This window comes from Hyperoodon ampullatus (genome assembly GCF_949752795.1).
Source record: "Hyperoodon ampullatus genome assembly, chromosome: 10".
In the NCBI taxonomy this organism is placed as follows: domain Eukaryota; kingdom Metazoa; phylum Chordata; class Mammalia; order Artiodactyla; family Ziphiidae; genus Hyperoodon; species Hyperoodon ampullatus.
The window spans coordinates 97,126,802-97,149,471 of NC_136923.1; the positions used below are offsets into that span (position 1 = coordinate 97,126,802).

The window sequence follows — 22,670 nt, forward strand, 5'->3', positions numbered from 1 at the left end:
AAACAGAAAAAAAACCACACAAAGAAACATACATACACACACTCATAAAAAGAAAACAAACAAACAAACAACAACAAAAAAAAACCCCAACAGTCAGAACCCTAGGACAAATGGTAAAAGCAAACCTTTCTACCTTGTTAGACTGGCTTCTGTTCAGGATTTCCAAGCTGCTATACTTGAGAGTCATTCTAATCTCTGCTCTTCTCCAGTCCTTCTGAAAATTATGAACCAGGAACTAATGTAGATCCATGGATTTCAGTAGTAAAAAGCAGTCAAGAATGTGTGGCTTCGTGGCATTTACACTGGTCTTCCTAAAGCCGGGCCACCTGCAGAAGCAACTTCTTGTAGCCCCTCTTCCACAAAGCCAGAACCTAATGTTTTAAGAGTTCAGTAGTAATCAGGAGTCTTATGTTGAGGGCAGAATTGGAAAACAAACAAACAAACAAAAAACCAAAAAAAACCCCTCATAAAGCCAGGGGAGATTTCAGCATTTCACTTCCCTTAATCAGAACAGATTTTACCAGTGAAAATTCAGATCTGAAAGTTATAAAAACCAAACTAAAACAAAACAAAAACCTTTGTGCTTTTCCCCCCTGAGTTTGGAAACCAAAAAAATGCACGATCATTTCAGAGGGGTATTCTGGAGAGCTCTCCTAGTACAAACTGCTTGGGAATAAAAGCTTGTGTGTTTTTGACATCTCTCTCCAAACACATCTAGGAACTCATAAAAGCCACATTTTTACTATTCTCTGGTGAGACGGAATTTTGTGACCTTTTGAGAAATTCTGTTTTATTTTTCCTAAGAGGACCACGATAAGGAAGTAAGCCAAATTTCCTGGCAATGGGAGAATTTCAATGCCACAGGCTTGCATTCCCAGGAATGTAGAGGGCTCTGAGCAAGTGGACTTGTAATCAACTTGTGCCACATGTAGTTCCCAAATTTTACACTTAAAAACTTGTCTAGATGTCCATCCACTCTTGGGGTTTGTAGAATGGAAGGCAATGGCAGCCCTGGAGACATCTCTGCATTAACCTCCTCCCAGAGCCCAGGGGCTCCAAGGTCCAGGACTAAAAATACTATGAACAGGAGGTTGAAACCCAAAGATGCAGGAGACTGGACAAGGAAGATGGGAGTCAGCCTAGAAGGAAGAAGGAGCAATCGGGGACACAAGGAGCAAGCTCCTCTCTGCTCACCACACATTCTCGTCCCTAAAACCAGGGGTGCTGGTGCTCATGTCTTAATACCTTTCCTTGATCTTGGACACAAATTCACCACATCTTTTTCTCAAAATATTCTCTTCTTTTACCTCCAGACTCTCTGACACTCCTTGTCAACTACCTTTGCAAGATGTTCTTTTTTTGTCCATCACTTAAATCAGGGATTTTCAACCAGGATTGCTTTTGCTCTCCAGGGAACGCACGGCAATATCTGGAGACAGTTTTGATTGTCACAACTGTGGGTGGGTAGGTGCTCCTGGCTTCTAGTGAGTAGAAGCCAAGGATGATGCCACACGTCCTACAAGGCAGAGGCAGCCGTCCACAACAAAGAATGATCTATTCTTCAACATCAATCGTTCAGAGACTGAGAAACCCTGCCTTTCACAGTGTTTACTTCTAGATCCTTTATTATTCTGCTCACTCACACACTCCCTTTGGGCCATCTCATCTACTACCACGAAAATAAGTTCTACACTCTGCTCCCACCTCTCTCTCTCCAGCTAGATTTCTCTTCTGAGCACCAAACTTGTATATCTACTATCTTACAGGACTTCTTCTTTGATATCCTACAGATGCCCCTATTGTTTTCATTTTGTTTTGCTTTTTGATTCTCAGCAAGAAAAATAATTGTTCATAATTGAAAAAGTAGTCTGTGATGATAGCTACCTGCTTTTAATAAGAGAGAATTAAAATTGACTTTTATTTTGAAAGAACAAAACACAGCTTAGTGACTGCCTAGGAGATATTAAGACACAGTTTGGGATGCCACAAAAGCTGGGGAGGAGAAACCCTTGAGTCTCTTAGGTGTGAAGGATTTTTACGAAGTGCGTGAAGGAGAAGCAGGTCTTTGCAGTAAATGAGAACTTGTTCTCTTTGGTTGTGGACTTCAAGGACTCAACCCAGAGCTGCCTACTGCTGTCTAACACTTTCAGAGCCTCCACTACATAATGCTTTAGAACTAGTCCAGGCATAGTGTGAAACCTGTAGGGTTACAGTAAATGTAAGTTGAAATTCATTAATATTTTTTTGAGTTCCAAGACCGTATCTTATGGACCTTTTAATTGCCTGGAGTGCTGAAACATAACTGCTTTTCATGAGATATTTGATGGATAGCAAATGAGGGCATTTGTCAAGCAAACTTTTCTTTTACCTCAAGGCGCCACTCCCATCCATCTCCTCCCTCTACTGGGAAGACCCACCCCCACCGAAACCCCACAGTGAGCTCATGTGCCCCTCATGCAGACAAACCCTAAATCAACCAAGTACACACATCTGGGAAAATCACCAGTGAGCAACTGCCATTCTTGCAGAACAGCTGGTGAGTCCTTCTAGGAATACCCTGATGGGTCAGCAAGGGAAAGCCAGAGGCAGGAAGGAGAAAGTGTGGAAAACTGGTCCATCATGGGATCCGTCACATGGAGAATCTGGAACTCTGCCCTGGTGCTTGTGCTTACAGGGTATTTTCCTGATTCACTGTTTTATTTCCCAGGGAAACCAATTGAGTCCTTTACTGGCATGGAGACGAGATAGCTGAGAGGAGCGGAAGGTGCCCTGAGAGGTGGTGGCTCTAAAGCAAGAGCAGATTCCTGTGCTTCTGAAACTTTCTCTTTCTTGAAAAGAACAGTCTCCTTTCTCCAACTCGGAGCAGCTTTCTAGAGAGCTGCCCATCTGTCTATGTCTTAAAAACAAGTCTCCATGTGTGCTCTGTGGAGCCAGGCACAGAAGCACGGAGGAAGCGTGGATTACAGATTGATATAGAGGAGGGGGTACAAAGGAGATGCCGAACAAAACCTGGGGAGTTTGTTTACACCTGGCCCAATCTCAGAATGGAGGGCCACAGGCCAGTGGGTCCCAAAGAACAGCCTTTGCTGGATAAAAATTTCCTGACTTCTTCCAGGGCTGCCAACTCCTGCAGGGCTGCAGGGATGGTGACACCCCTTTATTGAGTCTATAGTTTAGTTGCTGTGATGTTGGCACCCAGAGATTGTTCCCAGGAGTCACATTTCCTCACAGGTTTCCCCATGACCCACAACACCCATTTTCAGGATTTGGGGTGCCATCTACAGCCATGACAAAGGGTATAGGTGACTAGCCTGAAGTGGGATTGACTCTGTGGCCCTGCTAACCACGGGCACAGCCCGACATGTGGCTGCCAAGCCAGGTGAGTCTGGCCTGCAGCTGTCGTCTTCTCACTCTGGGACACTGATTATCTTCCCAGGCTATGCAGAGGAACTCTTCTCCCTCTTTTGCCCCACTCCACTGTTTCACTGATTCATTCATTAATGCCACAGACAGGAAGTGGCCAGAGAGGTGAAGCACCATTCTGCACTGGAGATGAAATGGTGACAGCCCTATACCCTCGAGCTGCTTCCATCTCTGGAAGGTTTGGCTGGTGCTGGGTGAACACAATAATGTGATGCTGGGATGGGGATGAGCACAGGGAGATCCAGCCGTGCCAAGGAAGGCCGCCTGCCGGAGATCCAGATTCTGCCCTGGAGGCGGGGATATCTACCTTGAGCCCTGTAAGGTGAGAAGAAGGTGGAGGGGGCTGAGGAAGGGGAGACGTAAGTGTGTGTAATGTACCAGTGGTGAGAAAGGGAACTGTGGGTGGAGGGCAGCGTAATCAGGGGGTGAGGGCTGGGTGAAGGCCACAGGATGCGGAGCGGGGCATGGAAATGAAGATGGGACAGGGAACCAGATCACCAGGGGCTTTGCAGGCCATATTAAGGGCTTAATTCTACAATACTTTGTAACACATAGGTTTGAATGAAGAAGATCGGTGGAAAAGTAGTTATTACTCAGAGGGTGGAGGGGAGTCCTGAAAAAATAGGAGGTGAAAGCTTTGACCTCAAATTGTTTATAATCTAACTGAGAATAGAAGAAAAAGTACATGAAATTGACAGTGTAAAAGTGAAAACGGAATGTAATTAAGCACAGAAGAGTCTAATGCAAACCAAAAGAGCTGCAGGAAGGACAGGGGAGAGTCAGCATCTAATGCAAAGGCAGGATGTGACACGGGTGTGACATGCATGTGACACGGGCCCCAGAGGTGGCAGAAAGCGCTGTGCTCAGCTCCTAGAGGCTGGATGGTTTTCTTGGTGAGGCTTCTGATCTGCAGTGAAAGGGTGTCAACACTGCCACTGACTCTCTGAATTCCTGCAAGCTTTTATACCTCCGTGTCACCAACAGTGTATCATACCTACACTCTAGGCTCTAAACACAGAATAAAATACGGGCTGTTTTATGACACACAATTAGAGTAAAAACAAACAAAAACTCTCGTGGGGGGAAATGTTATTTCTGGAGTCCCCCTACTGCTCTGATCATCAGAAGCCGACATAATCGTACAATGTTATCTCCTTACTGGCAGAATCCTCTTCAAAATATGTTTTATTATTTTGCCTTCAAATTTTATCAGATATTATCATTTTATGGAACTTAGATGTCTGAAATGTTTTGCTATGGGGACACTGGTGAGAGCACTGCCTACTCTTACTGAGTGTTCCCTGAGTTTCACTGAGATGCAACAGTGAAAATTTCTTTGAGGCCTACTTACTAGTGGAAACACTTAATTTCCCCTTAAAAAAAAAAAAACAGGAACTGTATACATTCCATCTCTCTCTTTTCACTTTGGCTGTCTGGAAAGAAATTGCTAAATTTAAATCTCGACAGCAGCAACCCAGCAAGCCTCTGGTTGGCGTGTTTCTGTTTCAGTGTTCTCCTGGGTCCTGATGTTCTTTTACATCTCCTCATGTTAATGTGTGTGCTTTTGGTTGGAAGGCATCTCCAAAGTGTGTGGGTCTGACTGGGAGAGAAGAATTAGAGAAAAGAGTTAGGTGTATGAAAAGAGGGAGGAGTTCTAGGGAAGGAAACAGAATGAAACACAAGAATAATGAGGAGACTGGATTGAGTGGAAGGGATGGAGCCTGTGGAGATATTGTGGAAAACGGGAGAGAGAGAAGATTAGAGGAGTAGACAGTGGACTGAGGCAACGGGGAGCCACAGAAGGTTTTGGGGGGAGTAGTAGCATGAAACTTGTTTGAAGAAGGTTGGTCTAATTGCAATGCTGAGTATGGACCAAAGTAGAAGAAAGCTAGGGAGGTGATGCTGGGGAAGATAAAAGAACAGACAGCTATGGGAAGCATCTGAGGAGGAAAGTGAATCAAGTTTGGATCGAGAAGGAAAGAAATGAGTCACTGATTACAGCTGGTGTCTAGGGTGTTATCTTTGCTGGAGAGAGTTAAATTAGAGGCAGGGGTTTGGTGCTTTGCAGAGGCAGGGACAGAGAGGAGGAGGATGGGAAGAGGCAGATATATTCCTGACTGCAGGCTCTCAAGAGCCCAGGTCTTTCTTTTGTCTTACCCTTAACTGAATAGAATCTAAATCACTTCTTCACCAGGCTGGACACCGTCAAAGCCGACTAGCTTCCTAGAAGAATGCTGCTTTGAAATGTTGGCTAACCTACATATTAACCCAAAGGACAATAGTGTAGCAAGTAAAAAATCACATAGAAAGTTCAGAGATTCAGAAAGTTATCATCTAACCACCTGTTCATCTCACATACAAGTTCATAAATAATGGCATGCTTTTCTTCCTCAGCCCAGTGGAGCATTCCTTTCTCTTTCCAGGTCAGTAAAACTATTCATATTTCTCGCAACATTTTATTATGAACATTTTCAAACATAAAGCACAGTTGAAAGAAGTTTACAGTGAACACCTGTATTACCTGCCACTTACGTTCTACTATTAGTAGTTCACTGTATTTGCTTTATCACAAATCTACACATCTATCCATCCAACAACTCATCTTCTTTGTGGTGCATATGAGAGTAAGTTGCAAACATTACTACTCTTCTGCAATAAATAAAACTATTGGTTTTTAACTTCTGTTCTCTGAATTTTTACCTGACTGGGCTGTGTCAGCCCACCTAGGTAGACCGGAGATCAAAGAGAAGCCTTTGGCTCTTTCTATGGGTGGCTTATCCTCCCAATCCCTCATCCCCAGGTGCTGACTCTTTAATTACAGTGATGCTTAGTCTGTGCATTTAAGTTCCTAGAAAGTAGAAAAGGAAGTTTTTACAAGTTTTACAGTTATCTTCTAAACTCCAGTATCTGAGATGGAAAAGATTCCTGCAGGTAGTGCAGGTGGAAGAGTGAAAAAAAAAAGTCCCCTATATATGTAAGCAATACAACCTGTGTCTACATATCCAGATTACCATATATTGGATTGACTTAAAGCAAAACTGCACCTTTAGTAACATAGTGGGGGCCATAGAGAATACAGATGGTCTCTGCTTTTGGATACAAAATATTCCCAGAAAGACCATCACCACTGTCCCAAACTATAAGAGTTAGAGGCAGAAACTGCAGTGGGGGATGTTGGTGAGGAGTGAGGTAAAGTTTTTTAGCTGGTAAATGGATATTATCAAAACCAGAGATTGCCTCACTAGGATTTACAAAACAGCTATTACTGTATGTTTTTACTGTGTGTAGTTTTCAAGCTTAAGGAACATGATCCTCCATTGTAATAACAAGCCTGGGTACAATGGTGTTCTATTAAGGTTTGTTTTGCCTCCATTTTCATGTCTGTTGTGTATTTATGTTTAAGTTTTAATTGATGTTTTGACCATGTGTTTGCCCCGAGGAGGTTTTGTGAAGGCTTTCGTTTTTAAATAAATTTTAAAAACGATATATTTAATATACAGTAAGCAAAAATATCCTCCTTAATGTACCCAGAAGTAAAATCTTGTCCGTGCACTAAAACTTCATTTTAAAATATCTATCCAGTAGCACCATAAACGAACCAAAGACATTATCTTAGAGACTTGAGAGAAAGAAACTCAGTTTGGGAAGAGCCGGTGTAAGGAATGAATTCTCAGGTCCAAGCATTGCCTGAACAGAGGAAGGAAGGAGAAGACTGAAGCAGATGTGAAGTGGGCAACACTACATAAGCTCATGATTAGGAACAGCACATGAAGAAGAAAGCCTCTCAATGACCAGCCTGAGAAGGTAAAAGCTGACGTATTTATGTTGGTCCACTCAACGTAAGAGCTGGTGCAATAAGGACATGAAACTGAGGAGAGAGGCAGAAAACTTATTTTAAAGTGTTACCGTCTGATTTTTACAATGTGTAGGCTCTCTGAAGTTCTTTCACTGAAGACTATTAAGTGCTCTTGGACCTCCAAGAATCTTGGAGATAAGAGTGTGGCCGTCCTCGCCTTCTGGAGTCAGTCTCTGGAGGCTGCACAGCAAGGATGGAAGACTGCCGGCTCCATGCGTTATCTGAGTGATCGAGGCTTGCCTCTTTCTCAAGAGTCAGGCAAATGCATCTCATTTTAATCTGAGCCTCAGACACAGGGAAGCTGTTTTAGAGCAGCTACTTATCTACTGGTATGAAGCTAGTAAAAATAAGTGCTCATTACTTTCCATGTCGCCACTCATATAACCTTATAGGAATTCTCTACAGGCTGGTAAGTGGTAGTACTTATCTACAAGGCTGTTTTGCAACCAAGGAATCTACAGGGCAACTATGATACTAACACTTAAATCAATCTTTCATGCTTACAGTTCTGTCTCCAAGATATTCCGATGCAAGTAGGCATCACACAAAGGACAGGAGGAAAGGTGTAATTTCGTAGAAAAGGATGAAAAAAGGCCAACACTTTTCCTTTTAACCAATGCTTTTGGAATGAGGCATTTAAAGAAAAATCTACCAAAATGATGGCTCAGTTAACAAGGAAAGATAGCTTCCTTCCATCCCCTCTGTTTACACATACTATTGTTTCAGCCCATGATGTTTTGTTTACTTTGGAAGGAAATATTTTACCCCCTCTGAGATAATTAATTTTTGTCAGCTTCACTGTTTATAAGGGAAACTGAAAAACTGTTAACTGAAATACAGAATGAGTCACTGTTTTCAGTAATTTTTGGCAGCATTCTAATTTGTGTCAATCCCAGCCTAATTATTAGATTTTTTGGAAGCAGGAAGCATATTTGATTTTTCTCTTACTAAATTTTTTCTCCTCTTTTGAAAAATATGTGCTGCCTGACAAAGGTTATATAATTTATATCAACGTGAGGTGAAATACCAGTAGGTTCGAAATACCAGGAGGTTTACTGTGTCATGCTTGGCTCTTCACAGTAGCTCAATATTTAGAAAGCTCACAGAATACAATCTTCCTCCTTTCCCCATTCATACCCCCAGCCCTGGCCAAAACAATGTGATTCTTTTCACGACCTTTTAGCTGGTATTAAGCCATAGTATATGGCCCATCACGAATGACATCACTGAAGGAAACTTCCCAGAAGCCATCAGGGAGAATTCATTTGGAAATCCAACTGAATGTCACTTGCAAAGGGCAGGCTCCTAGAAGAGGTGACCAGTCATGCATTCCTGAGTTATTTGTTATAAAAGCATTAATCACTGTGAACTCATTTGCTCCTAATGCAAACACGCTACACTATTCCACAGGAATTCTGTTCCAAATGATCATTAATGTAGAGAATGGAAGCTGCTGTGAGCAGGGATAATAGAGTCTGTCAGGTCAATGGCCAGTATAATGGGACTGTTGGTGGTTCCTGACAGAAGTCGGACCTTCCTGATAGAGCAAAGGTGGGCAGAAAGGCGGGCAACTGTACTGGGCAGACAGCCCCATCTCTGGCCTCCTGAAGTGGCCTCTGGATTAAAGGAGCATCAGTGTCCATCACAGAGTACTGCTAGGGCTCTGAGGTGGCCATCACTGGGAGCGCAGGCACCAGCTGTGGGCTGGAGAGGGACCCATGGGACAGCCACGGGGATGGCCCTGCTACCACACTCCAGCCGCTTGCAGGCCACAGGCAAGGGTGCATCCACTCACCTGGTGCTGTGGACACCCCAGACGCTTGCCTCACCCCGCTCCACACTGGGCCACCAATGAGAGGAAGGGTGACAGTCACAAGGATAATAGTGATCATCACAGCTAATGCTCACTGGATGCTCTCCTGGGCTAAGCACTAAGCCCTTTACGTGCACTAATCCCAGTCCTCAGAGCAGTACCTCTAGGACATGCGTACTATTTACTGTCACGTTTTATAACCGAGGAAGCTGAAGTTCAGACAGATTGAGTCACTAGTCCGGGGTCAGATTCGAAAGTATGTGCCCTCAAACACCATGCTCCGTTACTGGAGGGAGAGACAGAGAAACTGTAGATTTCGGTCCCTAAAATTAGACCAAAGAAAGATGCAGGATACGACAGCGGGCCTGGAAGTCTTTCTACTGTGTGGTCAACCAGTCAGTATATTCAGGACCAACCTTGTAGAAAGTCTATAAAAGCTGTGGTTTGGAGCTTCCCTGGTGGCGCAGTGGTTGAGAGTCCACCTGCCAATGCAGGGGACACGGGTTCGGGCCCCGGTCCGGGAAGATCCGACATGCCACAGAGCGGCTGGGCCCGTGAGCCATGGCTGCTGAGCCTGCGCATCCAGAGCCTGTGCTCCGCAATGGGAGAGGCCACAACAGTGAGAGGCCCGCGTACCACAAAAAAAAAAAAAAGCTGTGGTTTGTCCACCATGCTCTTCCTCCAAGCTTTGCTACTAAAATGTGGGCGCCCAGGGCCTTCAAGTAGCCTGACTGCTCTGTGCCACTGAACTGCAGGCTCCCTCTGCCCAGGACTGCCCTATATTTAAGACCTGTGTTTCCTCATCCCACCCCTGCTCCATTAAAACCTGTCACATTTCTTGTCATCAGAGGGTTCTGATCTCCTGACTGGACCCCAGCTAGCACAGGTAGAGCAAGAAGAAGCTACCACCTCCTGTGGATGCCTCTGAGCACAAGACTGGTAGGACTGACAGCAAAGGCCAGCCAGAGTCAGTACCCAGGGTTCCAGCAGCACAGCTGGGCATGGGAGCACGGTGACATGGGCACTGTGACATTCCTAAGCCCCAGCCCCTATTGTAATTGAGGTGCTGTCTCGGGGCTCAAGAATGGGCCTGGGAGGGAGCTTGAAAGTAGAAGCTATGGATGCAAGAGGCTTCCAAGAGCTGAGGAAACTGGGGAGCAGGGATGAAAGAGGAAAGATGTAAATGTAGATAGTATAAAATACTAACACTGTGAGATGTTACCCACAAGCACAGAGTGTGACAGAGGAACTTAATAAACGTGTTTAAGAAACGAAAGGACATTTGCAAAGAGACTCAAGTCACCTCTCCCGGATCAGTTCCCATAACCAAGAGAGGAGTGGGACTCAGTAGTCTTCGCACCCGAAAACACCTCTATTCCTTGATTATGTCATTTGAAAAAATCTAGTGTTAAGAGTTTAAAAGACGTGAGAAAACAGATGGTTATAAAGAAGGAGGTGAAGCAGGGAAGGAGGCGGGGAGAACACAGAGGTTTCAGAGGGAGACTCTCCTACCCCCTACAGCACCCACCACCTGTCGACAGGACAGCTCCACGGTGCCAAGTGCACTGCTAAATGTGTTCTTGGCCTCTCCCCACACCGAGCTTCCCAATACGCACCGTAAGTGTTAGACTACATGGCACAGGATATAAATGCAGCAGAACTGAGTGAGAGAAATTAGCAAGAGGAAAATACAGAGACAGCATCATGGAAGATTGTTCTGGCTGTGAACACCATGGATGATATGAATACAGGGAGAAAAGACACACTCCACACAGTTGAAGCACGAACAGAAGTGTGAAGGGGGAGCAAACATGCCAAGTGCAAAGAATGAAGGAGACAGCCTTGTTCTGTGAAGGAGTGTGTGCGTGCGTGTGTGTGTGTGTGTGTGTGTGTGTGTGTTAGGAAGGGCGTGAGAGCATATTATAAAGAGCCTTGGTAGCCAGACAAAGGAGTCTGGATCAGTATGGTAGGCAGTAGGGACCTGCTGTAGGTCCTTGGCATCCAAGGAGCACGATCCAAGCCAAGTTCTGGAAAGTTTCATCTGGTATTTGTGTAAGAAGGTAGACTGGATGGGAAGAGAGAATTAGGGGTGCTGGAGACAGCCGGGGCACCTTGGGTTGATGATTTGTCGTCTTTTCCCCTGCAGCACACGTCCATATTGCCCTTCTCTCTGGCTGAAGTCATCCTCAGGCCACACTGCTATCCACCGAAGAAGAAAGGACTCGCCTTGTTGGCTGCTGCTAGCCTTGCTTATGTCAGCAGGTAAGAGTTGCAGAGAGAAAATCAACTTAGACTTGTCATTCCAGACTCTGAGGAATATTCCAGAAGAAGCGCACTGCTCTATAAGAGTGCCTTTATCTTGGGTTAACAGGGGTTTTACCATCTTTAAATTTCAGGAAAAAAGGAATCTTAGTGTTTCCTTTTGATACTCATGGAAACATCAAATGCCCAAGAATACACAGGTATGCGTGCACACACACAGCAAGTCATGAGTTCCCCCCCCATGAAGAATTAATCGTTGTAAAGCTACACATGTTACTTTCCCTAGGAAAACATTAATCTTTGGTTTCATTTGTAATTAAAATGTTTGAATGGCTGAATGATCTAAGGCATCTAAATATATTCCATCTAAAAGGGCACTTGACAGGTTGAGCAGGCAAGGTTTGGTCCATTCCTGTTGCCTGTATTATTATGGGCTTAGCTGCATCAACATCTGGCACTGGAGCACTGAAAGGGCATTTGGGCAATTGCCCAGGGGCCTGCAGAACAGCCTAACTGGAGGCATGAGAGATAACTTAAGTAGCTGGCCTGGATTTCATCATTCAACCACCTGGTGACACTAATTCTCAGAAATTCTGCCCAATGTCTGTAATCAAGGGAAAGTGCTTGGCCTTCCACCTAGCAACTGGAAAGCCCCCCTTTCTATTCTACAGCCTTCTCACCCACAGCCATGCTCTTGCTCTACTGGGAGGGGCATGCCAAGCATAATACCTGCAGATTGGAAGCGAATCCTGATGTTCCTACTCTAGCCTAGCCTCACATAAGCTTTGCACATCTGCCAATCCGGATAATCCCCCAATCCCTACGTGAGGGGTGGTTTCACTCAGGGCAGTGCTCTGTCGGAGACAGAAGCCAGGAAAAGAACACATTCCAAAGGACTGGCCTCCAGCAGTGCCTGCTTCATGTGCTTTAGCAGCCTTTGTCTTAGAGCCAGTGACCTTTGTGCCCAGAACTCAGGTGATGGTTCCTCCCCAGCCTTTCCTTCCCTTTTGCAAGGTATGTTCCTCCCACCCTTCTGCACCCTTCTTTCCCTGAGTGCCTAAAGTCTTTCATGTTTCACCTGTCTTAAAAGAAAGCACTTGTTCAGTAAATCCACCCCAAGACTCAATTGATTTACACTGTTCACTAGCCTGGGGCCTTTGCATTTTAACAAAGGACACTTTTAGAGAATAAGGCATAAATTGGGGACCTACTGGTAGCTGAGGTCTGGAGCACTGTGTTGAGAAGGATTCTAAGGCCCTACCAAAAGAGTTGTGCTATCATTTAGCAATATCTGCCTATAGCATGTGAATGGATTGTGGTGGGACATGTGCCATGTATATTCCAAGTCTGGCTTAACCCAAAGGAATAAATCCCTAAAGACAGAATATCTAGGACCTGGGGTCAGGTAAGATATACACAAAAGATATATTTTTTTCTCTTGTATGTGTTGAGGAGAAGCAGGGTGGTAGCTGGTTGATTATGCACATGCATTTCCATACTCTGTTTTTTTGGTGGACTTTAATCTGATTTATTCTTTCTTGCCAAATATAACTTTCAGAGTTCATATATGAGATAGCACTTACGGTCTATTAATTTTCTTCTACCTAAGGACTTGGAAGTTGATCATCAATCCTCATATCTACCCTTGCTCTTTTCCTCCTCAGAAACCAAGAAGGTAATAGAGCACCTAAGGTGACTGGTATTTGGGGAAAATTGTGGTGCCCATAAGGACGAAAAGTAGTGGTCGAGAGGGTCTGGCTCATTGGTGCCTGGGCATGAGCTCTGACAATGCAGGGAACTGGGGTGCTGGAGAAAGGAGGTGCAGCAAGACGGTCAGGAGTGAACACATCACGCGTCCAGTCAATTATTCCTCAGTGCCAGGCACTGTGCTAAGGTATGAGGATACAGAGATGTACAAGACACGGTGCTGCCTTTGGGGACTGCCTGGGAGAGAGGACAGTACAGAAACAGTGGGAAGACAGGGTGGTGAGACTCTAACAGGGATAAGCACAGGGTGCTGGGGGATGCGGAGGACTGGCTTCTTAAAGGAAGTGGTGTCTGAGCTGAAATGCAGAGAATAAGTAGAAATAAGTCAAAAGAGATATGGAAAAGACCTTCAGGCAGAGGGAATAGCATCTGTGAAAGGCTGGAGGAGCTGAGGGCATGGCTGAACTGTAGGACAGGGAGAAGTTAGTGAATCTGGACTTTTAAAATGAGGGCTTGGGCTTCCCTGGTGGCGCAGTGGTTGAGAGTCCGCCTGCGGATGCAGGGGACACGGGTTTGTGCCCCGGTCTGGGAAGATCCCACATGCCGCGGAGCGGCTGGGCCCGTGAGCCATGGCTGCTGAGCCTGCGCGTCCAGAGCCTGTGCTCCGCAATGGGAGAGGCCACAACAGCGAGAGGCCCGCGTACCGCAAAAAAAAAAAAAAAAAAAAAAAAAAAGAGGGCTTTTCTATGCAAAAGTTATAAGCAGAGAAGTGAAATAACATGGCTTATGTAAGAAAGATGATTAGGAAGATGATGCTGGCTGAAGTATGGAAATTAAAGGGGAATCAGACAGGGAGATCAGTTGGTGGCATTTGTGGTAACTCAAGAGAGTTGATACTGGCCCACAGACGACAATATCAATCAATCTGCAAAGAGAATCAGAGAGGGTGGGTGGTGGAAGGCGACTCAGAGATCATCCAGCTTTGGAGACCTGAAGCCCCAGTGGGCTAAGTGACATGTCCAAGGTCGTGTGGCTGGGGAAAATGAAAGCTGAGACTTAAATCAAGGACTTCTGTTTCCAAATCCAGTTCTCTTTTCAGTGTATTCAGATGGTCAGGTATTTGTTCAGCTCCCTGTTTGTGTAAAACACACTCTGCTAAATGCTGAAGGGGTGAGAACGCAAAAGCTTACCATCATCTCTACAGTCTAAAAGCTTTCACGATGTTGTTCCTTCCAGCTCCGTGCTGATTGTATGTTAAAGTGATGTAATGGGGCAAATGAAGGGAAGGGCTGGAGACCTATCACTAGCAGGAATGTGACTGGATAGACCCTGGCAGGGAGCTGAAGTGGTTTGGGATGTGGACTTTCTTGAAATGAATGAAGTACAGAATCAGCATTCTGTCCAGTAGGCCTCATTTTTGCTGGAGTGAAGCAAATACACCTGTACGCAGGCATTTTATGCTGCCCTATTGATTGGAGCTTTGCTCCCTGTCCGTTGCCTAATTAGGGGAGCTCAGACTCCTTGCTGCCAGCTGCCTCCACCCTTACACAATACTCTGGGGGCACATGCACCTTCATGACCACGGATGGTCAGCAACAAGTTCCACAAACTGTGGATGTCCATGGAGATATTTTAGGGAAGCGGCTATAGGTCAGCTGTTAGGCGTGCCAGTTTGGATGCTCAAATAGGGAAACAGCATAGCAGGAATGAGGTAAAGAATACGGTCCCGGGCCAGAGGGAGCGTGAGAAACAAACATGAGTCAAAAAAATGGCAATAACCCTGAGCTGGAGAAGTATTTCACTGCTGAAACCATGTTACAATGACCTAAAAATATCCACCAAGACCATGGGGACTGCCTCATATGTGGCACTTGCTTTTTGTTATTTTTCAGATTGCAAAATTGGAGGGCTGGCCCCTAAGTGGGAAAATAAAGCTTTGCAAAGTAGTAATAATTGTAAATCTTTCATTTCCTTTGGAAAGCATTAGTCATCTATATATATGGTAGCTCACTTACTCCCCCCTTCTCTCTCACCCCAAAACACATCACCTAGCTCTTCCTAAGGAGCAGGAAAATAGAAACGTTCCTACTGCTGGCTCTTACTCATCTTTTATTGAACAAATATTTCCCCTAACACAGGGCTGGTCCTGCTGGGAAAAGCAAAGTTATATAAGGCCAAGCCCCAGGCCCTAGGGGGTTTGTACCTCCTAAGTGGAGATGAGCCATGCACACAAATTATAAGAACACGAGATGGAAAGTGATAAAAATGTCATAACAAATACGAGGTGCTAAAGGGAACACAAGGAGGAAGCAGTTACATCTGACTGGGCAGCGTGGGAAGGACTTCATGGAAGATGTCATTGGATCTGGGCCCTGATGGACTGGCTGGATTGGAGCAGCAAAAACTGGGAGAAAGCGAACACTGCACAATCGCAAAGCCAAGAGGGCACACACCACATTAAAGCCATGGCTAGCAGTTCACTTTAGCTGGACCTACTAGTGAAAGAGACTAACAGGAAACCACCCTGAAACTGCCCACTCACGGAGTCTTGCAGGCGGCAGGCTGGAGGAGGCTGGACATGGTACAGACAATGTGAGATGTGTTTGTTGCTGTTGTCTGTTTGCCATGGAGGTAGGAGTGAGAAGAATTCTTAGTAACATGGCCAGAGAATTATGCTTTAAAATGACTATCTTGACAATAGTGCTTAAAATGGATTGAAGTGGCAAGACATGGGAAGCAAAACAGAATAAAGCAATATACGAATAAAGGTTAGCCGGAATACTCTTAAGTCATCTAGTTCAATCACAATGGTTTATTCTTCATCCACGGATATTTCACAGTTCCAGTGTCATCCCATGTCTGGATGCTTGGAACACCCTTCTGCAGGTGGTCCAGTCCTCCAAGACTTCCGTCTCTAAAATATTCTAATAATCCCGTGAGTGCTCACACATGCCCATGTAGTACACAGTTCTGAGACTCACTCTCCCACACAGACTGTAAAGCCACAATACCCAGCCTCCTGGATCCAGCACCTCTACTGGGCTTGCTTTAAGGTTAGCACGCCTCCCCCACTGCTGTCACTGCCAACAATGCCACTGCCCATTGGTCTCCTATGTTGGTGGAAGTAGAACAATGCTACTGGCTATTGCAACAGCCCCAGCTGGCCTGCAGTGCACCACCGCCTTACTCTTTGGTAGACCAGAAATCAGCTGATGCTGTATTTGTCTCTGTTAGTGTGTAAGGTATTGCATGCCAAGTGCAAGTATCATACAGATATATAGCTGTAACCCAGCCTGGGAAAAGATATTTTTAAAGTCACCTCTCAATAGCAGTTCCTATGGGGCAAGAGAGATGATTCCTTTCTTCTATTCTATGCTCGCTCAGGTGAGGCCCCAGAGCAAAGCTGCCTGGACACCCCAAGTGTAATAACCCTCTAAATTCGTGCACCCGTTTACACATGCACACTTACACATATAGACAGCTTACGCCCAGAAGCCATTAGAAACTGCCAGAGGGGCAGACTAAGCTGAGTTCCAGGACCAGCCACCTTGTTACACGCGGTACCAACAATCCTCTCCCACTACCGCTAGCGCACTATGTGAATTCACTCCCAGATCCACTGTTACCCTTTCCTGAAATATGACCTTAGTCTGGGACCATCTAGATGGTACCATTGTTTTACAACCTAAAAATCTTAGTGGGGATCAGAATCCCAGCCTCCTTTTCCACAGAAGGACTCCCTAGCCCTCCTGTAAATTAATATATGAAAATAAATAGGAAGATGCCACACAACTTCCCCTATGATCAGCATCTGGGGTCCAAGCCAGCCAGCATGCAAACTGAAGAGGGGTGGAGGTGGAGGGCTAAGAATGGAAATGCTTATCTACACTCTTCATCCTTCCTGCCCAAATCTCAGCTACCCAAAATGCCTGTTACACAAGTTAGAAATAAGAAGAGCCTGGAGAGGGATATAGCTGTACAATTAGGAATGAGGGACACACCTGAGATGCATTGTTGGTGTAACAGAATAGGTTTTATGGATTCATTGGTGTGTAGTGGGCAAATGAAAAGGGAACATCAAGGAAAATTCTCAGAATTTTCAGCTGGTGGATTGGGAAGATGGTGATTCCATTAATGTGAGCATCCAATTAACTACAATTTGGAAGGCTACTGGTTACACGTTCCAGCTTTCAGAGGCTGCAGTGTTCTTGGCGTGTCAGGCAGCTGAGACCTGTCTATAGAAGCCACAGCTAACAGCACTTAAAAGGAACCATAGGTGCTGGCAGTGCCACCCAAACAGCCATTTATTTAAAACTAAAGAACCTGCCATGTTTCTAGCACTTAGGAAACAGATGCACATAATAGATAAAATCCCAGTCCTTACAGAGCTTCCAGAAGCTCTGGAGAAAGACAGTCAAATATGCAACAAGGGTAAACTCATGGTAGGCAAAGCACATAACAACCTAACCAAATGTGGGTTGTGGGAAGAATGGTCAGGAAATTTTTTCTGGAGAAATTAACTTGTAAGCTGAAATTCAAAGCATGAGTAAGATTCAGCCAGGGACAGAGCAGGAAGTATGTCCTAGGAAGGGTAAAGGCAGAGGTGTTCCAAGTAGAGACAGTAGCATGGGTGAAGACCAGAAGCTGTAGAGCTGGGTTCATTCAAGAAACAGAAAGGGCTAGACTGCAGATCTGAGGGTGGATGGGTGGATGGGTGGGCAGGGCAGGGCCATGGAGGCCAGGGGACGGAGCTTGGGTATTTTCCTAAAGCAGCGTGGATCCACTGGAAGCAGGGGAGCACCATGAACAGATTTTTTTCTTTTAGAGAGACTATTGGGTTACTGCATTGTGGAAAGTGGGTTGATGTGAGCAAGAAAGCCGAGTGAGCAGACAACTATAGAAACCTATAGGAGATGAAGGAGCCTGGATTGAGATCATGAAATGAGTGCACTGCAGAAATATTTAAATATGATTCCATGGGATCATATGTGGCAGCTAGGGAAGAGCTGACATTGGCTGAGATGGAGGGCAAGGACAATTCAGCTGCACACGTGCTGAGTGCCTTTCCCTCCCTCCCTCCCTCCCTTCTTTCCCCCCCCTTCCTTCTCCCCTCCCCCCCCCTTTTATCATATATTCCAGAGGCCATAAAGAGGTGATAGCACCTGACCATGGCTATCTCCGCACTCGGCCTCTCTGCTGACTACCCTTCATTAAATGACGGCAATCATGCCTCACGCTCTAATCGTATTTGCATTAATTTCCCCACTGTCAGTGAACACACCTAGAACTTTCTTTGCACCTTCTCTGCGAAAGTGCAGACTTCATTAGCTTACTTCAGGAACTTTCCTTTACAAACCTTACGCTGGAGGGAACAAAAATGAAGTAAATAAACAGAAACTTCCCAGGCTTCTAGAGGAGTGTCCTTATTTGTAGACTATCTTATATAAATGTGCATGGAAACTAGGAAGCCCTAATTTCAAATATATAGAGAAAACCAAGTGAACCAATTAATGCAACCTGTTTGGAGTGTATTTAGATCTCCTCGCTGACCCCAAACTCCTGGCCTTAGCTACTTGAGGATATTTACTTTCTGTCCCTTATACTTCCTCCGGCCTGTCATGAGACAGCCACGCAGGAAAGAAGTGCTGTGGATATCCTTCTAAAATGCATCCATGGATGCACATCTCACAGAATTCTAATATTAGTAACAATGATAACAATTATTACTTGTTTTCAATCCAGTGCAGTTTTGAGTACATGAGAGTAGCATCTAGACAAGCCTGGGGCAGCAGAGTGATGCCAGCAGGGCCAGGCCTAGGGCCCAAGGGACAATACTACACATGCAGAACCCTGAGACTGATGCCTCCTTAAATTTTCTTTTTTATTGTGGTAAAATACACATAACATACAATTTACAAGTTTTAAGTATACCGTTTAGTGGCATTAAGGACATCAACATTGCTTGCAGCCATCACCACTATCCTCCTCCAGAATGTTTTTCTTCCCAAACTCCCCATTTCCCCCTTCCCCCCAGCTCCATTCTACTTTGTCTCTATGAATCTGATGACTCTAAGTACTTTATATAAGTGAAATCATACAGTATTTGTCCTTTTGTTACTGGCTTATTTTACCTAACATAATATCCTCAAGTTTCATTCAAGTTATAGCATATGTCAGGATTTCCTTCCTTTTTTTTTTTTTTTCAAATTTATTTTTGGCTGCGTTGGGACTTCGTTGCTGTGCATGGGCTTTCTCTAGGTGCGGCGAGCAGGGGCTACTCTTCATTGAGGTGTGCTGGCTTCTTTTCTGCTGAGCATGGACTCTAGGCGCGCAGGCTTCAGTAGTTGCAGAATGTGGGCTCAGGAGTTGTGGCACGCAGGTCCTAGAGCACAGGCTCAGTAGTTGTGGTGCATGGGCTTAGTTGCTCCGTGGCATGTGGGATCTTCCCAGACCAGGGCTCGAACCCATGTCCCCTGCATTGGCAGGCGATTCTTAACCACTGCGCCACCAGGGAAGTCCCAGGATTTCCTTCCTTTTAAAGGTTGCATAATATTCCATTGTGTGTATATAACTGTACTACATTTTATTTATCTGTTTGTCCTTAAATGGACACTTGGGTTGCTCCCATATTTTAACTACTGTGAATAATGCTGCTATGAATATGAGAGTACAAATACCTCTTTGAGTCTTTGCTTTTAATTCTTTGAAGTATGTACCCAGAAATGGAATTGCTGGATCATATGGTAATTCTAGGTTTAATTTTTTGAGGAACTGCTATACTATTTTACACAGCAGTGACACCATCTTACATTCCTACCAACAGTGCACAGGGGTTCCAATTTCTCCACACCCTCTTCAACACTTTATATTCTCTGGGGTTTTTTTGATAGAAGATACCCTAATAGGTGTGAAGTGGTATCTCTTTATAGTTTTGATTCACATTTCCCTAATGATTAGTGACACTGAGTATCTTTTCATGTGTTTGTTGGCCATTTGTATATCTTCTTCATAGAAATGTCTCTTCAAGTCCTGTGTCCATTTTTAATTGGATTGTTTATTTTTTGTTGTTGAGTTCTAGGAGTTCTTTATATATTCTGGATAATAATCCCATATCAGATGCATGATTTGCAAATATTTTTCCCATTCTATAAGTTGCCTTTTTATTCTGTTGACTGTGTCCTTTGATGCATAGAGATGACTTCTTAAATTTTATGCCATAGGTGGCTCCCTTGCCTCACCCTAGTCCTGGCCCTGATGTTAGCCCCTCTCTTCCAACAAAGCATTTGACAAACTTGAAGTATTTGAAACAACCAAGATTGCACTTGGGTTCTGAAAGTTTAATTAAGCACAGAATTTCATTCTTCCATCTGAACTCCTTTGACAACCTGGGATATCCAAGTATGAACGTTGTTTCTGAAGCATAACCTAGGCTATCCTAATTTTTACAAGAGATGAATAGCCTCAAAGAAAGATTGCTGAGGCGACACCCACTGTGTATTCCCTCAGAGGATAGAAGCTTTTAAACTCTTATAAAATGATTACAATCTGCCAGGCACTGTTCTATGTAATTTACATGTGCTAAATTAACTCCCTTAATCTTTACAATAGCCTTATAAGCTATATGCTGTTTGTACCCCTACTTTATACATGAGGGTAGGGGGAGAGAAGAGTTGAATAAATTAGTGAAGGTAACACAGCTAGGAGGTAGCACACCTAGGATTCGAATCACAGAAGCCTGGTTCCATATTCCGTACTCTTAACTGATTATAAACTGTAGCTGATACATCATCTTCCCCGCATTTAATTTTAAAAGTTATTTCAGACTTTGGCATCTTCCGGTGCAGTTTGTTTCCAGCAAACTGCATTTTTAGGCTTCACTTAGACATTGTGGCTCCTCTCCTAGCATTTCTTTTCCTTCTCTTGGCTGACAGAAATGATTTATATTCTACCCTCACATGAGCAAGATCTGAGCCTCCTGTAGATCCATCTATTCCTACTTAATACTCTATCCGTGGCTATTTCCACGAGCTGAAATCTAGGCCCACAATTAAACCCCAGGTCTACTCTATTATAGTAATAATGCTCAATCTCTGCCTCTCCTACCCCAACAGGCTTAGAGAGCTAATGGAAAGCTATACTTAACTCTTAGGCACAGAAAAGCAAACCCCACTTGTCTGGCTGAGAGTGAGCAAATGGGCACCATCTTAGCAAGTTCAATGTCTCAGCAGGTCATATCTTTCAGGGAAAGAAATAATTCATGTTCTTATACATTTTGTTTGGTTAATGATGTGTTCAGTGTTTTCCCATATTCTTTTACCATCATTGAATTTTAATGGATTAGGTAAAATAGCCAAGCCCAGCGCCTGAAACAGAATGTCTCAATGAATCAGTCTATTTATCCAGAAAATACTCACTTCTGCAGGTTCGGGAAACACCTCGGCTGTTAAATGTCCCCTGTGGCTTCTTTTCCTCTGCCTGGACTCCAGAACCCCAATGATCTTGAAGAGACTATGGCTTTTTTCCCCTGCTGTCCTAATCATTGTGATTTGTCATTTTCTGCAGGGTACTATGGATCTACTCTGAGACGGGTACATGGGTGTATCCCGTGTTTGCCAAACTCAGCCCAGCGGGTCTAGCAGCCTTCTTCTCTCTCAGCTACATCTTTAGCGTCGGCATCTACCTATTTGGAGAGAAGCTCAACCACTGGAAATGGGGTCAGTTCATTTCTCTCTTACCTACAGAAACACTTCTTCGTTATGCTCTCTGGACTCCTCCTGGAAACAGAAGGAGAAACCAGTAAAGCAGAAGGCAGTGATGTTTGATGCCTTTGTCCAAAGCAGGCAAAGGAAAAGCCTGGGGGAAGTTCGTACTTTCTCAAAGGACCCCATCAAATTATCTCCCCTCCTCCTCCAAACAACACCTCATTTAGCTTTAAGGCTAAAAATCATCTTGTTTAGAGAGCTTAGGACCCAGAGAGCATGGGTATCACCAACCCCTGCATGAAAAAATGGACTCAAGTTCTCTCCCTCCCTTAAGTGAGGACTTGAGGTTCACAAGTTATTAAATGCCAAGAATTCCTCTTAGAAAGAAATGGATCCAGATGACCCTCTCAGCTCTTCCACCCTCAGCAGTGCCTTCCCTGATGTGTTCCCATCCCTCTCTTATGAGGTTGCTTCTCAACCTTTAGTAAAGTGTTCACCAGGTAGAATCACACCCTGTACTTGAGACTGAAATTCTCACTTGGGGTTTCAGGCAATGTGAATATGCCAGTAAGCTAAGCTTTCTAATTATAGGTAGGCAGAACCACGTTGCTTCTTCATAGAAAAAAAGCAATCTTAACTTAGTTGATTTCAAAGAGGAAGATTTTATTCTCTCCCTGCTTCCCCTACTGCCCTCACCCCCAGAATATTTTCTGTCGGAAAAGTAACCACCAAAAAGTCAGGTTGAAAAATAGCCAGGATTTTTTTACCTATCCAAGGAGGAGTGCAGGAACTCCACTCTGATTTTGTATATAAGGAAGGCAAGAGTCACACACAGTCCCCCACATCACACACCCACATGCCATTCTGTTCTATTAAAATAGAAGTGGCATCTTCCGCCCAATCTATG

The 22,670-nt window shown here is 44.5% G+C and overlaps 1 protein-coding gene across 2 annotated transcripts in view; it reads left to right on the forward strand.

Annotated features, from left to right (window-relative positions):
- ADTRP (androgen dependent TFPI regulating protein) overlaps positions 1-22,670 on the forward strand; it is a gene marked incomplete at both ends in the record, with an annotated part of 63,812 nt that overhangs the window by 26,795 nt on the left and 14,347 nt on the right. Inside the window, 2 exons of one of the 2 annotated variants that reach the window (XM_079712847.1) lie at positions 11,239-11,354; positions 21,624-21,861. In XM_079712847.1, coding sequence (XP_079568973.1) covers positions 11,239-11,354; positions 21,624-21,861 — 354 coding nt within the window. Of the gene's footprint in view, positions 1-11,238; positions 11,355-21,623; positions 21,862-22,670 lie in introns of those variants that run through there. The other variant, XM_079712846.1, reaches the window with a different exon arrangement.